The sequence below is a fragment of the Nannospalax galili genome, unplaced genomic scaffold (genome assembly GCF_000622305.1).
Source record: "Nannospalax galili isolate Female #2095 unplaced genomic scaffold, S.galili_v1.0 scaffold1146, whole genome shotgun sequence".
NCBI lineage: Eukaryota > Metazoa > Chordata > Mammalia > Rodentia > Spalacidae > Nannospalax > Nannospalax galili.
The window spans coordinates 2,918,637-2,935,281 of record NW_008355380.1 but is presented as its reverse complement, the minus strand read 5'-3'; the positions used below and the strand labels follow the sequence as shown (position 1 = coordinate 2,935,281).

At 51.5% G+C, this 16,645-nt stretch overlaps 1 protein-coding gene across 1 annotated transcript in view; it reads right to left on the bottom strand.

The window, feature by feature from the left end:
- Irx1 (iroquois homeobox 1) overlaps positions 1-16,645 on the bottom strand; it is a 25,992-nt gene that overhangs the window by 6,014 nt on the left and 3,333 nt on the right. The window contains exons 3-4 of the mRNA XM_029555763.1: positions 1,063-1,196; positions 57-344 (exon numbers count right to left, since the gene is read on the bottom strand). Coding sequence (XP_029411623.1) covers positions 57-344; positions 1,063-1,196 — 422 coding nt within the window. The remainder of the gene's footprint in view (positions 1-56; positions 345-1,062; positions 1,197-16,645) is intronic.

The window sequence follows — 16,645 nt, the reverse complement described above, 5'->3', positions numbered from 1 at the left end:
CGCCCGCCCTCGCCGGCCGCTCCCGCCCCTCCCGGCGAGCACGTGGTGCCCCGCGCCGGCCCGGCCACCTCCTCCGCGGAGAGCGCGCGGCCCGGCGGCTCCTTCCCGACCGGCCCCCGCGGCTTTGGACAGCCTGTCGACGCAGGTTTACGGCCGTCCGACACCCGGTTCGCATCCGAGGTGTGTCTGCTTTTTAACAAGCACAACTCCGGGGCTGCATTTCTGCGGCGGGGACGGTGTGGAAAGGGCAGGCGGGCGGCGGGGTGACAGCTGCTGGCCAGCAGCCTCTCCTCCGTGCCGGGCGCAGGCACGCCTTCCCGGGACGTGTTGTCGGAAGGGCGAGGCTAATTCCGGGTGGAGGGACAACTCGGACGCAGGGCGTGGGGTCCCGCCGCCCCTAAAGAGTGTTCACAGATCGCCCGGCAGAGTGTGGCCGGGAAGCGGCATGAGGCCGCGAAGTGTGGGCTTTTCCAGTGGTGAAAACTTTGAGAAAGGGCAAATCGGCGCAGTCACTGCCGAGCGGTGGGAGAAGAGGGGCCAGCCTGGAGGGATGGTGGGGGGAGGGAGGGGCCTTTTCCACGGTGGAAGGACGAATGCATCTAGACTGCAGCCCTCTCCCACCCCTCTTCCGGCGATGGGGAAGCCTGGGTGGCCTGGGCGCCTTTGATTGTCCACTAGGAGCAGAGATCTGAGCGAGCGAACTTGTGCGGAGCTCATGTACCTGAGGCGGCGCTGCCAGCTTCGGGATAGGACAGGACAGCCACCAGGCCTAGCCCTGGCTCCGGTTTTTTTCTGTGCCCGACTCCTGGCATGGGTTGCAGGCGCTGGAGAAGAGCTGAGTGTAAGAGGCCTTGCGGTGGCTCTTGATGGCCTTGGGCCTGGCCATTGGCTCTCCAGAGCAGACTCTGCGTTCGTCCCTGGTCCAATGTCCAGCAGATGGCCTGGGCAGGTTGGCTGTGCCCTGGGTGTCCAGCTGCGTGCCTCCACATCTAGGGCCCGTTTGCAGACTCTGGTGTTGGCCTTAAGGAGGTTGAGGCCGGACCAGGAGCCCCACCCCCTCACACTGTGCCACTGGTGTCCTGGGCCTCCAGAACCCTGGACACCTGTGGAGCCCAGCTTCTTGCCTGGAGGCCCGGGCTTCTGCAGCACCCGGAAGGCCTCATTTTCCGGTCCTGAGGACAGACACTGAGCCTTACCTGTAATTAACCACAATAAGGCTGGTAATAGTAGTTACTAATTACCAGCTCGGAAATCAGGCTTAGTTTCTCTGTTCTGAGTCAGGCTTTCTTTCCTGTTCATGTCACCCCCCCCCCCATCCATCTCTGCACACGATATACCCCTCCAAGGGAAATCAAGGCTCCCTCCTTTCCTGCATTGACTTAGGTTCTAGGGGACCAGGAAGGATCACCGGGAGCTCTGGTGCTCAAAGCTCCTAAACTGGGGCTTCCTGGCTTCCAGCTCATCAGTCACCTTCAAACCAGAAGCAGATCTAGGAATTCCATCCACCTCTTCTGTTTACTCCAAACAAACCCTGTGCTGCAGGTGAGCTGGGATGTAAGAAAGCCCAGGGTTCAGGCTCAGTGACTCCAGAGTCACCTTCCAGGTGACAGGTAAAGACAAGGGAGACAAGTCCTGGGGTGTAAGAAGAGACCACAAGCCCCCAGGGAAGAGATGGGAAGTCTGGAAAGGCTATTCTCCAGGTCAGGATTCAGACACAAGGTCCTTAGCTTTCTGCTCACCCCTCACAACTGTGACCCACTCACAGGTCTTGAACCACCTGCCTTCAATCTATTAGACACCATGGGAAGTGGCTTGGAAAGGAACGGGGTGCTCGGCCCTGTCCCTCAGCCATCCCACAAATGTTCTCTCTGTGCTCTGTGTGGGTCACCTCCACCAGAGGCAGGAAATGAGTGTGGACCGGACCTTGGAAGAGCGAGAATTCAGGAAGACCTGGCTGTCTGGGCCTGTTTCAAATGTACCTGCAGTGCCAAGAAATGGGCCTCAGCTAGGAGGTGGACTTTACCCCAGGGACCCTGGGAGGAGTGAGGCAGTTTGTGGTCCATTCTCTGCCCTGGACCAGGGCTGGAGCTGCAAAAGCACCGCTGGGCTCAGAACCACTCCGGAAAGTGCTATCAGAGACCTTGGGTTTTCTTTCCTTTCTCCTAGGTCCCTAGCCTTGGGGAGCAGCAGAAAGGTGTGGACAGCAAATGGGAGGGGGCACGAAGGACTCAGAAAGTTTCCCCCAAATCTTCCAAGTGGAGGGGGTGCTGAGAAGGAGTGGGAAGTGCTGTCTCAGGCTGGAAAGTAGTCTCTCCCCAGGCTGTATTTAGCATAAAATTGAAAAGTAGCATGAAGGGCCGCCTTTAATCCCAGCACTACGGAGGCAGAGGCTGGCGGATCTCTGTGAGTTCAAGGCCAGCCTGGTCTACATAGTGAGTTCCAGGACAGCTGGGGCTACAGGGAGACCCTGTCAAGGCTTGGGTGGCCTTACTGTCAGCTAGGGAAGGACTCAGGTGTGGAAGCCCTTCAGGAGTCTGGTTTGAATATTGGTTTTAAGGGGTTTAAAACTTTCCCCAAAAGTCTGCATAGGTTCAAGGTGAGATTGTGCTCTCTTGTGGTCCCAGGCTGTCTGGGCACAGACTAGAAATAACCCTTCCAGGAAGGTTGTAGAGCTTCTATCTGCCTAGTCACAGACCCCGTTGACCCAGTGGGTCTCAGAGATGGCTTCCTGACCCCCTCAGCTGCTTCCTCTAACTCCAGGGGCGAGGTTTGGCTCCTGCAAAAGCTGCCTTAGCAACATAGCCAGAGGCAAAGCAAGCCCAGGGAATCCAGACCTAGGGGCCTCTGCACTGATGATCCAGAGCTGCAGCAGTGGGAGTCCTCGGTTGTCCTAAGACCCTCCCAGACTTGGGACAAACACCAAGTTTGGCAATGGCCAGGGACTGGAGCCCCTTGGTGTCCCAGGGTGGGACCCTTCCGTGGTGGGTGAACCTCTAGGGCTGCCTTTGCAGAGCGCCTTACAGGTCACAGGAGGGAAAAAAGCTGGGTGATTGGAGGGGGTAGGGGAAGACAGGATAAGGGAATGGGACTGGTCTGGTGTGTGCAGTGTTCGTTGGGACCAAGTTGATTTTTAAGTAGTTTTAGGCCTGATGGAATGGGTACCTGTTCTTTGGGGACAGTTTTTTCCTTGGGAGGGAGCTGGTTTCAATATCCTCTCCCACAGGCTCTGTGATGGAGGGTTTTCCCTGGGGCTTATTAAAGTTGAGATTAGACAACCTAGGCAGGTGCATACAATTTGATTTCTTCCAAAGACATCCTTCACTGGTTTCTAGGCTTTAACTGTATACGAATGGCCACATTCAGAAGTCATCTTTAGGGACAGCCTCTGAGATGCCTGTGGTCAGCGAGTGTGACTGGCGACCTGTTTTATTAAAATGGCCACTCCAGGCTCTATAGATGGGGCTGCAGCGCCAGGCCAAGGCAAGACCTGGGCTGGTCTGACTGGAGCCGGAGGGACCACAGCCAGGCCCTCCACCTGGGATTTCCGATCTATGAGTTTGGTTGCATCCTCTTTGCAACTCCCTCCAGCAGGTTGGGGGATAGTGAGGCAAGTACCAGCAGAGTCCACTGTCTATGGAGGGCGGAGAACCACGAAGAAGAAGCGCATAGGTGCAATCCGTGCCCCAGACCTGCATAAAGGGTGCCCCCCTGAGGCCCAGGGTCCCGCCTAAGCTCTCTAGTCCAGTCTAAACTCAGGACCCTGAGGGCGGCGAGGCGCGGAGTGCGCACCAGGTGGCCAGCCCAGTGCTGTGCAGGGCTGGAGACTGAGCCGGTGATGCCCAGGAAATCCCTGGAGGAAACTCCCCAAAGCAAAGGTTTGGTGCCCAAGACCAAAAACCCTGCCTAGCAGGCAGCATTCCTCTAAGGGAATAAGCTTCCGCCGAGGGCCTGGACCGAGAGGCCTGCGGACGCTTCCTGTAGCCCACAGAGCCAGTCCTGAAAAACGCAAGCGGGGAAGGGAGAGCAGAATGGGCTGGACCTCCCTGGGTCCGTGCAGTACTGCGGTTCCTGAGCGAGGAAGGTACTAGCGTGTGTGCGCTCACGTAAATATTTTATAAATTTCCCCTTAATTAACCAGATCACTTCTATTAAGCCTCCAATACGATCAACAGCGACGGTGTGAATGAAGGTTTTCAGGGCTTATAATTTGATGTCACTCGACGGCTGCTCAGGGGCAGAGGCGCAATCGCCGCCAGCTGCGCTTGTATTTATTTGTTTTTACGCCGCGTTCCTGTAGGGCTCCATTATGCAGTTTTTAATTAGTTTGTGTTTGTATTTCACCCGTCCCGAATCAATCCCATCCCGGAGCAAGGCCATGTAAATTCTTGCAGTACAGGTGTCGCCTCCTGTCCCCCTACACTAGCAAATGCCTGTCTGACAAATGAAACTCAGGCTACCACGCAGCCGACTGACTGTCAGCTCCTGGCAACTGAGATCGCAGATCAAAGCCAGCAGGACTTCTGAGCCCTGCAAGCGCCCAGGAGCCCAGAATGGCATCAAGGCTCAGAGTGTCATTAGAGAGAGGCTGGTGGAGCCCAGCCCTCAGAGACAAAGCACTTCATTTCCCCCAAGTGATGTGGTCATTGATGGGGCCACCACTGATCAGTGGTGGTCTTCCGTTTGGAGTCAAAGGACACACCAGTTGTTCCTGCAAAAGGGTGATGCTGATTCTTAGTGGGATGTGCCAGAGAAAGATGTTTTTGACTGGGGGGTGGGGTGAGCCCTTAACCCTAGCCTGAGCAGAGCTGAGAAGGTACTTAGAAATTTCTAGACAGGAGCACCTCCCCCTCCCCCCCACACACCTCCTGTCTACCATCTTTTCCCTCTTGAAATGAACTCTGTGGAGAATGTAAATCTATTCTTCCATCCACTGGAGACTTCTTTTAAATCTCTCTCTCTCTTCCTCAATCAGGAATAAGAGATTGTTCATCTTAACTACAGCACACAGAAATTATGATTCAACAGCAGTGTATATTTAATTAGAGTAATCTCACTTGAATTTAATTACCTAATGAATTATTTCTTTAAAAGGTAGAACGTCTTGTTTGCCAAGTACTCCGCAGACCTCTGTTAACTGGTTGTGAGGACAGTGGTCTGATCTTTGGCTCTTACAATCAGTGTTTGTTTCCTTATGTATTTCACCTTTTCAGTAGCATTTTCCCCAGCCAGCAAGCTTTGAGGACTCATCACATGGCCAGGTCTACATGAAGGTCTGTATGCCTCAGGAAAGTGGCTTAGCACTCCCATCCCAGCGTCAGACTCACTGTCAGGCTCTAGGTTCCCCTCCAGACCAGCCTCCCCTGATGGCGGGAAATCTTTTTGTTACATGGGTGTGGTGGTTTCAATGAAAATGTCCTCCGTAAGTTCCAAGTATTTGGTTGGTGGAATAGTTTTGGCAGGTTTTAGAAGGTGTGACCTTACTTTAGAACCCAAGTCTGCACCGGGGCAAGCTTTGAGAGTTCTTAAGCCTTGCTGGATTTTCAGTCCCTCTGTTTCCTCTGCCTGCTTGAAGAGCTGAGTGAGCGCTTTGCTTTTGGCTCCGCCCATGCCTCTCTGCCATGATGGCCTCTTCTCCCTCTAGAACCCTAAGCAAAATACACTCTTCATTCTGTAAGTTGCCTTGGTCATGGTGTTTTATCACAGTAACAGAAAAGTAACCAATACAATGGGCATCAAACTGTGGGAAAGAAAGTTACCCTGGTGCAGGCTTCGGTCTGAGCCTTTGAACTCATTTCCCTTCCTCCAAAGAACAGATGAGGAAGAGTTGCTGTCTTTCCAGGGGCCTCTGAGATTAACCTGTCTAATTAAATTCAATACAGTATATCTACTGCAAAGTCCCTAATGAAGGGGCTAATGAACCTTCTGGAAGCTCTGTGGTCAGTCAAGCTGCTGTGGAAGCAGACCCACCCCATTGTCATCAGCTCTGTCCCTCTGGTGGGATGGAACCTCCTCATCTCCTGGTCTGTCTTATGGCAGAAAGGAACTCAGCAGGAGCATGGACTTACAGGGTAGGGAGTTGTGGTCTGTGGCACAGGCGTTCTACCTTCTTGTTGAAGAGGAAAGGGGAAATGATACCATCTCAAATGAGCTGGTTGAATTCCACTCTCATATTCTTGGTTGTTTCTTTCACCAAACACTTTAATTGCAGGTGTGGACACTATTGTCACATAAATATTAAACATTATTAATAGAGTCTTCAACTACATAGGAATGAGCTTGTAAGAAAAGACAACTGTTGATAAGAATTATGAAATCCCGTGTCTTAGCATCTCTGGGTTTTACTGTAGCCGTGCATTTTGAAATGGATGTTCAACCAAGCAACAGCGGTTTCGTTACGATACAAATGTCATCACACTCAGGTTGACAGCAGCATCTCTTCCAGATAACCAGGCCTATGTGGATACACTTTAAGGCTCATTTATGAGTTTTCTTCACATATTCTTCTAAATAGCATGTAACAGCAACATCTGGAGAGGGCCTGGGAGTAGTTGAGCAAATCCACAGATGACTTCCTAGTTATCTAGTCAGACCCTTAGAGTGTGTGGGGGGTGAGACATGGCGTGGCACTTCCAAAAATGTCCGAAATTTACAGCAAATGGCGAAAGGACTGTGTATCAGCCATCAACCATCCATATCACTGTAGATAAAAGACGTCACACTAGAAAGCCCTTGAAATATCTTTTGCCAAACAAATTGAAGGGATGTGTATACTGGACTTTGTGAGTTGGTGGGCTAAAATCTGTTTGCTCGACTTTAGGGATGTCAGCTGAACAAAGATGCCCAACACACGCATGTCCCAAAGGTTAGTGAGAATTTTGGAAATGCCAGGAAGTTCTGAGGACATCTGTGGTCCCTTCACACTTTCCAAGACTATAGGAACAGACAGAAGGAGAAAACTTGAAATACCTCTTGACCCAGGGGCCCTTCACCTATCTGCCTGGGGCCTTGGCTCTCACTTAACTCTCAGCCCAGCTCATACAGTTTGGAGTTCTTGGCTGGAGTCCAACTAGCTCCCTTCCTCCTTTCCTAATGCCCCAAGGAATTCTTACAGTGGTTTTGGGCCTCCTGACCTCCTGATGCACCGACCTTACATGAGCTCTGGGTACATGTTTATGAAAAGTTGGGAGAGTGTGAACAGGGATGGAAAAGAGGAGGAAGTGTCCTTCTTCCAAGAGTCTGTTAGCCCACAGATGTAACGTTCTGTAACCAAGTGGGAAGTCAAGATAGGCAAAATCCCCTTCCCTTCCCACCCCATACTTCCACAGGGCCCTTCCTAAGCACCTCAGTTCCAGAGCCCACTCTCCAAACCCTCACACAGCCCATGGGTTGCCTACCCACCCATCTCCAATGCAGGATAGTCTTTCAGTGGAAGTCTACATGGCTGGCTGGAGTTCTTTCTCTTGGGTACCTGCAAGGCCAGAAGGTGAATCAGGCCTTTTAATTTGCCCCAAGGTGTTTGTTAACTGCCCACCCCAGACGACCGGGCTCCAGGCGGTCTGGTAGAACACAGCTGAGACTCTAGCAGTGTGGGCCTTCACCGCTCCCTCACAGTACTCACACCAGCAACGCTACCCTGACTGCTTCTAGTATGAACATCTCCAAGCTATCATTTCAGTATCATTTCCTCTGATTTACAAAAGAATCAACCTACAGCCAACATTCCTGCCCAGAGAATTTGCCTGGTTCCACAGTTCCTGAGACACGCTGGATGTCATTTAGATGTGGCCAAGAAGCAGCGGCCACATACAGTGTGAGCCCACTCCTGCCTTCCTTCCCCGTGGCTGCACCTTGCTCGGGCAGATGCAGGGTTGCAGTCACAGTGACAGTGTTGGTGAAGGATCAGTGATCACTTTACAAGCTGAACACTGTGCTGTCATCTCTAGGGCTGAGTTAAGTGGTTTGTCTAAGGTCATGCAGCACGCGCCTAATAAACCAACGGTCAGAAACTCCGTCCTTGCTCAGCAGGCTGCATGCCTGCCCTGTGAGACAGACCGGCCAGGTGACCTCTCACTGGGTCCCTCCTTCCCAGCCTGCCACAGCTTCGGCTTCCTGTGCCCCTGGGTCAGGCACCCTGGTCACACAGCTGCTGCCAGCTCCTACGGGCCTGGCTCTTCCCTTTGTCATCCCTCGCTCTTCTTCCTTTCCCCTTTGTACGCTTATTCTCTAAGCCTTGTGGAGAACCACTTTGAGAAATAGCGTCTTGTGCTGTGGGGGAAGCCCAACATAAATTGGTTGTCTAAGTGTCTAAATTGGACATTAAGTGCCACACATAGAGACATGTAATGATTCTGCAAGGCAGGACTAGGAGCCACATCAGACTGGCTATTACGATTTAACTCCGCTTCCCATTTCTGTGTGTGACCCTGGGCTTTGCAAGATCCACCTCTCTCATCACACTGCAAGAGGCAACCCGAGTCTTGTCCTGATGGTCTACTTCCTGCCACATTCAGGATCAGCCCACATGGCTTTACCAGGCAGCAACAGCTGACTCAGTTTTGGGGGATTCGAGCCCTCCTAGAGTCAGACCATCCTGTTGGCTCACAGAGCCCAGAGCTAACTGGTCACCATCCTGTCTCTGAATTCAAGTGCCAGCTCTAGGTGGCTGTTTACTGTCTCCATCCCCTGCCTTGGATGCCCCGGCTTCAGCCACGTCCTTCCCTGTTTTTCCAGACTCTGTCACCACTTTCTTTTCTGTTATGATTTGATTACGGAATGTTCTCAAGAGGCTCTGAAAACCAATTGGTTCCCCAGCTGATCTTAGAAGGTTCTGGAAATGTTAGGAGGATCTAAGTACCTAAGAGACAGGTCCTTGGTGAGCCACTAAGGGTTGGGTCTGGGGTCCTTGGTTGACTTCTTCACAGAGATATCTTCTTTGTATGCATGGGCCTGAGAAGCCACTGACTGGAGCCTTTGACACTGAGCAAAATAAATCCGTTCTTACACTGTCAGTCATAGTTACAGAAAGCTAATGTATCTAGCAGAATCCTTCTTATGTTGACTTTCTTTACTCTGTGACTATGGCTGTTGAACTCACACACCACAGATTAGGTTTGTCTCATAGACCGAAGGCTGCAAGTACCATCCAGTCAGCTGGGTCTCCTGCTCCAGACCTGTCCACCCTAGACGTGTTCGCTGGCGATCGTGTGGTCCTTGATCATGGACCTAACACCTCAGTCCTCTCTTCATCTTCACTAGTGGTTTCCTTATGTGCTATCTGTCCAAACATTACCTTCCTGGTTATTGAAACAAAATTGCACTGTGTAGCTCAGACTGGCCTTGAATTTGAGATGTTTCTGCCTTGGCCTCCTGAGTATGGGGGTGACAGGTGTGTATAGCACCATGCCAAGTCAAAGGCCGTCGTCCTAGAAAGACATCATTCGTATCTGATTGGGGCCTATCATGCTCCACCTTGCCCTGTCTTTGCTAATTTTATCTGCAGACTCTATTTCCAAGCAAGGTCACATTGTGAGAGCTCCTGGAGATCCAGATCTCCACATTTGTACTGTAGAGAAAGAGCACAGTTCTACCCACAATGCCTACCTCAGATGAAGAATGCAGTGTCATAAAGCAGAATTGCTCATTCCTCTGTGTCAGGTCATACCAACTGGGGAGCCAGTATTCCACATACGAGCCTTCTGGAGGACACTTCATTACCCAGCCACAATGGTTGCTCATGGTACACAGCGCAACATGGCGCGGCTGCTGTGGCCTGCTCAGCTAGAGCCCCGCTGAAGGGCATGGTGTGGGTTTAAGGCAGCTAGCCCAGCATTCATCGCTGCACTCGCTACCAGATCTCAGCTAACACACGCGTCCTGCATGCCCATGTCAAGCCTCCCTTCTTCATGACATCTCTCCGGTGAGGCTTTTGTGGACTAGGTAGCCTTGTGTCCCACGTGACTGGGGTGCAGGGGAACCTACCTAATATAGGGAGAGACATTTTCCTAGGGGGCTTCCTAGAGTAGGAGGCCTTACCTTTTAAGATGAACATCACTCACATTCTATGATGTATAACACTACATTATGTGAGATGGAAGAGCCCCCCCATATCATGTGGAACCACTCCCAGTCCCTATAACTCCTCCACCCCCTCCCTTCATCAGGTGAGGTTGGATGCCCCCACTGGAGTTGAATCCCTCCCTCATCGTTTACTGAGCTGGCCTGTTGCTCTCCTTGGGCAGACTTGTGAGTGATGCAGGGACACAAGGACCCTTTCTGGGAAGCCACTCCTTCCCTGGTAGAAAGGAGAGAGTTCCAGCAGGACAAGGGCTTGGGGCTGGATGAGTCAGGATGGAGGACAATACTGTGTGTGGCTGGTCTCCTGGGCCAGCCCCACAGAGGTCCCAGAGGGATACAAGGTGCGTGGGCGTGAATGCATAAACTCAGTGGTTTTCTGTGGCTGAAAATGCAGGACTCACAGGTCCCTCTACCTCCTGACCCTGTGCAAGAGGTGACTCAAGGAACCCTGCAAAGGACTGCCTGGGGACGAGCAGTGGCAGCAGAAAGGGACCCCCATCCACCCTCAGTGCCACTGAGGGTCAGTGAGCAGGGGAGCCGAGGACAGTCAGTCTCTGGGTCCAACAAAGTCCAAATGCCACCATGGACATCCGAGTGTGGAGAATTCTGACCCAGGCTGGGGGTAGACGTAAGAAGGAGACCCCAGGGCCAGAGGGTCAAGTGTTCCCAGTCTGGCAGACCTGAGGCCAGTGCACTGTGTCTGTCTGTCCTTCCCAGCAGCCCCGTGGTTCTGATGAAGAGGCTGAGACATCACACTCGCAGAGACAGCCACCAGCACAGCAGTTGGAAAAACCGTGTCTTGTTTGGGTTTTCAAAAGCAGGCGATGTTTTCAAATATCTGAGTCGCTTTAACACCCTCACAGAGCCTGTCGATCCGATGGGACACGTTTCCCTGAACTCTGACTTGCTTCTCTTTCAGTACCTCAGTGCTGCTGTACCTCCTGGTCTTGTGCGTGTTCTTCAAGGAGCATGTCGTCTGCTTTTGTCTCCTACCTGGACTTGGGTGTCTGCTGGCGAGAGGTGCTCTCAGGATAAGAACCCAAGAGGACAGAGACTCTCCTGCTTTCAGGACCAATTCCCTTGAGGTCACCATGTGAATGACACCAGGGAGATCTGGGGAGGAGGTCAGTTTTTTTCAGGTAAAGCAAGTGCATTTCAACATAGCTGATTTCAGAAAACATGGCTGTGTCTGGACAGCATTGCCCAGCGAGTGGTCTATCAACTAGTACCACCACCTGACCGATGAGCAAGTGAAATCATCAGGATGAGAAATGTCAGCTGTCAGGACCCAGCTTCCTCAGCAGGAATGGCCAGGGAACATCAGTGGGCCCAGATACCTTGCCAGGCTCTGAGCCCCATCTCTGCCTCCTAGCCTGAGCCCTGTGGTCCCTGATGGTCCCTGGCAGGAGATGGATCAATAAAGTCAGCACTCGCTGAGCCCCATCACAGGGTGAGTTAGCTACATCGGGGGAGAACGGCCTTGGTATTAGAATGCTGGACCTTGGGACATTGATTATGTAACTAAGACTTGTTTCCTATTGGCATATTGTCCCTCTGAATTGTACCTGGGATTCATGGAATGTTCTGGAATTCTTTCAGAATAAGTTATTGCCTGACATTTTTATTCCTCCCGCTAGGGGGATAACATCAGTAAATAACTCGGCAGAGAGGAGGAAGGGGCTGTGTTCCTCCTCCTTTCATAGTCTGTGAGTTTGGCCTGTGGGGTTTGATGGGGACCACATGAAAAGGCTCCTGCCCCAACCCAGGCCACCTTCACTCTCTCATCTCACTGATCCCAGTGCAGTGAGGGACGCAGTTAAGTGGTAGGACTCAGGGGAGCGTGCCCCAGGCTAGGGGATAGCCAGGATTGAGCTGAGACTCAGTGCGTCATTCAGCATCTCTGAAAGCGAGCTGGAAACTTGATGAAACTCTTACAGGAGTGTACAGAAGGGTACTGAGGGACTGCTTTCATGTGTGTTGAAAACTTCAAACCTCAATGACTTCCCCTGCTGGAGACTTGGCCCGGGTGGGTGCACCAGGTGCCAAAGGCACACACAGGTTTTCCTTGAGCAGAATCACATCACAGATGAAGAGCTGCTGCTGAGCAAATATTTACCAGCCATGTCCATGAGTGAGGCAGGCCGGCTTCACATTCAGTGTGCATTGCAGAGGTCCGTGGGCCTCAGTGCGAAGCTGGAGTAACCTGTTCACTCACATGGAGCGAGAGCCCTTTAGACTTCCAAGATGAAGCACGTGGTGCTCCATGAAAGATCCTTCAGGAAAAGGCAGTTCTGAGCTTGTAGGCCAAGCTGGCCAGCCTCCTTGAGGGTCAGTGCATGCTCCAGGCTGGGCCACTGCAGGTGACCCCAAGGAAGCCCTGTGAAGATGGGGGCCTGACAGTGAGACAGCTCAAGGGCCACCTCCTCTCTATAGCCCACACTCACTACCACAGTGAGGCAGAACCCAGAGCCACCTTCCTGGTCTCAGACAGAGGGTCTTGTCAGTGTCCTGCTGCTGCTGGGACATGTTCCATAAACTGGTGTCTTTAAACACCTCACACCCTGCACTTAGAAGCCCGAAACTATCTGCTGGACCCTGCTCCTTCTACAGGCCCTAGAGAGGATCCTTCCGCATCTCCCGGTGTCTGGGGCTCTGGGCACCTCAGCCTCTGCCTCTGCCTCCACATAATCTCTGCCCCATGTCCCTCCTCTTCTGTTTCTTATAGGGCCACTTGTCCTTGGAGGTGGGGTTGGGCGGATAATCCACAGTAGTTTCTTCACACCGAGACCCGTAACTTATTAGTTACATCTTCAAAGATCCTTTCTCCAAATAGAGTCACATTCCCAACTCCAGAGTTGACAGCGTGGGGATATCTTTGGGGCCACCGTCCAACCTCCATGACCAGCCGTCCTTCTTCTAGCTTTTGATGAAGACTTGCACGAATTCGTGAGGATGGCTGCAAGCAGAAGGTCCCAGCCTGGGGTAGCATGGGGTACTCTCACAGGACCCCGACTTCCTGTGTACTGACTTGGGACAGTTTGTGAGAGACCTGAGAAGGCTGTCAGCATCTCAGCCGTGGCTCAGCAGTCCTGAGTGGGAATAGCAGGACAGCCCAGTACGTCCAGAGCTCCAGGTCCGCAAGTTTGTTTGCACACGTTCCATCATGTCATTGGTGCCCTTAAGACAGAATATTCTCCTTTCCCACACCACCACGCCAGTGACTCCGAGGGAAGTTCCTTTCGATGCCGCAGCCTCTTTCACGTCTCACTGCGTCTGGTTCAGTCTCCTGTTCCCTTCCACACTATGAACCACACTTACCATCGTTGCAGATCCTGCCCGACTCAACTTGGGTACTCAGGGGTGTGCAGGAAAAACATATTCTGATGTGTCTTCAGTTCAGCAAGGATTTGACACAGTCAGCATCTCAGTCCACCAAAGGAAAGTAGATGGAACCACCAGGCTCCGGCACACCTTAGTTTCAGCAGCCCTCCCTAGGACTCACTAGCAGAGCGCTGTTGCCAAACGCTGCGTTTTCAGATTTTCCACACACAACCCTCGCTCCGAGTTGCCAGGGCTGCTCCCAATTGGGAACTGGGACACACATTCGGAATGCTGGCCCCTCTTCTTCTCAGGCACGCAGGCTGACCCAGCTAGACGGTAGAAACCCGAGCGAGCGGTGCTGGGTATCGGCAGGTGCAATCAGGAAGCCCAGAGGTGAGGTGGTGGTCCCGCCCGTTTGCCCTAGCCATGCCTGTATCCAGCCATCTGGGTCCCGCCAGCAGCCCCTTCCCTGATTTCCACCTCCACCTTCTATGTGGGATCCTGTGGCAAAGGAGGCTCACCCACGTGTAGTTCAGAGGCGAGGTCTGTGTGGTTTGGTCTGTAGGTCAGAGGCTCCCATTAAGCTTCCCTTCCCTAGTAAAGCCTTAAGCACCCTAAGCCTCCCTCTGGGGACCTGGCCCCAGACTGGACTGGTTACCACATGGTTACTGTAATGGCTGAATCTTAGTTATCAATTCGACATCCTGGGAAGACAGAACCTTAGTTGATGAATTTCCTGCCTTGGGCCTGTGGGCCATTTTCCTGACCACTAATTGCCCCCAGGGGGCATTTGTAGGTGGTGGTGCCATCCCTTTTCAGGTGGGCCTGGGCTGTAGAAGAAAGGAGGCTGGAAGTGAGCGTGGAAGCAAGCAGCGTTCCTCCAGTGTCTCTGCTTCACTGCCTGCCTTGACCCTGTAACAGAAAGCAAGCCAGCCACCACAGGACAGATCAAATGTGATGACATCATCTCTGCCTGGGAACCGAAGACATTCTGGATACCCCAAACTCGTGCTAATTTACTGGAGCTTTCCATATCAGGAGAATGTGTGTCAGATGCCCAGTGGAATTCTCTTCCCCAGGGTCCCTTCACTGGGGGTGAACTCTATGGCAACCTTACTAAGAGTCTACTTTGTAGCTTCTAATTTCCACAGATTCTTGATTGTATCCATTTGTATTCAGCTGCAGCGGGGTAAGGAATAGAGAAACTGGTCTATTTTTGTTTTTCTGAGTAATCTCCACATTGGTTTTTCCATAGTGGTGACACTATTTTGTACCCTTGCCCTGCCCAAGAGCACACAAGGGCCATGTCCTTGCCCTTCATAGTGAAGACGGTGAAGAGGACCCTTCTCCCATCTCCTGCCCCTCATCCGCTTTCTTCTGGGAACCTTTTGTTTTACTTCAGCTTAAGATGATGGACGTGTGCTACATCCCAGGGACCATTCTCATAGAAACGTAGGATCTGGGCCTTAGCTTTTCAAAGCTTCAAACTTTGCAGCATCGTGTTTTCATGAATTCTGACATGCATTGAGTTCCAGACATGGGCCCCACATAGCTGAGCCCCTGTGTGATGCGGATGGACAGCACACAGGAGAGACTCCTTTGGAGTGGAGGCAAGGTGCAGCATTCTGATTGACAGTGTCAGGTCCTGTAGTCGGGCTGTACTGCACTGCTTCCTTACCATTTGTTTGTCTAAAAATAGACACTTTTCTCCTAAAATAGTTAAGTATGGAAAAAAATCTATTCTGTGATTTATACTTCATTTTGCTCCTAATTGTGACTTACTGGTTTATAAAATTAGATCTGTGTTGACACTGTCAAAGGTGTCAGAGTGAGAGTCTCTGAGTGAAATCTGAGGGTCACTTCTTTTCAAAGTCCGGGGTGTCCATTGTGAATTCGGGGTGTTTACCTTCTATGGAAGAAGAGGATGATGGAGCAGAGACAAGCTCCAAGTGTGACAGCAGCTGAGGGCTGAGAAGTTTTGACAGGGAACGGGGTACCACTTCTGTGGGAAGCCACACGCTTTCTTGACATCTGTCTTGGGAGGCACAGCACTGGCAAGTCAGGCTGGTGCCTGGGGCAGGATGTCAATTGGGCATCTTCTCCCCTTCAATTATCCAGCAGCTGATAAAAAAGAAAATAAAAATAAAATTTAAAATTTGACACGATTCACTAAGTTAGTCATCACAAGTTTGCATAGAATTCAGTTTGGGAGCTCTCATCTGGCCCTTCCAGTGGGACAGAATTAGACTGCACTGCGGGGAAGCGGGAAGTTCAGCCATCCTCTTGGCTATAGGGGCCCATTCCAGGGTGTGGTCTGGCATTTCCCAGGTGGAACCATCACAGACAAGGGGCTGGAGGGACCTGGGAGCTAGCGGGAGGGGGACTCTCCTGCCGTCCGAGTTCCCGGGTGTGGACCTTCCTGCCTAGTAGATGGCTGCTGCTGCTGAGCCATCCAGGCTCATCCTGGGGTGTCTGTTTGACATTTCCCAGTTGTTACATTATAACAAGGGTGTGTCACAATGTGGGGGTCTGCATCATTTCTCTCTTAAAATCGGAGTTGATGTAGAACGGTGCAGCACTGAGGTCAACAAAGGGGGGACTATGTGGGAGCGATCCACACATTAAACCGAGAGTCAATTAATCTATCCCACTAAGGATGCTCACAAGTGCTGCCTTAATGGTTTGAAAGACTGACCAAGATTGGCCACCTACTCCCTAGGCACCAGTTACTATTATAAATGTCTGGTCTCCAAAAGGCACTCTGGTGAATGAAAAAGCGACTGTCATTGATTTTTTTTTTCCTTTGGTAAAATAATTTAGGCACTTTGAAGAAAACAGAAGATGCTAACAGACATCCCCTCGTATTCAGGCGAGACCCTGGGCCCCGGCCTCTGTGTCCACGTTGAGCATGCAAACACAAAGGTAAACACAGATACAGGCAGAATTGCACTTGCGTCCTCTTTTGTATCTTGATTATTTTTCTATTAGGATAACACGAACATTTCCTTAGGTTATGTAATATTCCTAGGCACACCATCCTCTCAGATAAACGAAATTGACTTAGCTATTCTTTGATTCTCAGACACTGAGTGGGTTTAGGGATTTTTATAATTTTAATTAATGATGTTATTGATAACTACATTCCTTTATCTTTGTATGAAATTTCAAAGAATTCCTCTTTTGTTTCAGTGAATTCTTTAGGACAACTTTCTAGAAATGATTCATTCATTTATGTATTTGGCATTATTAT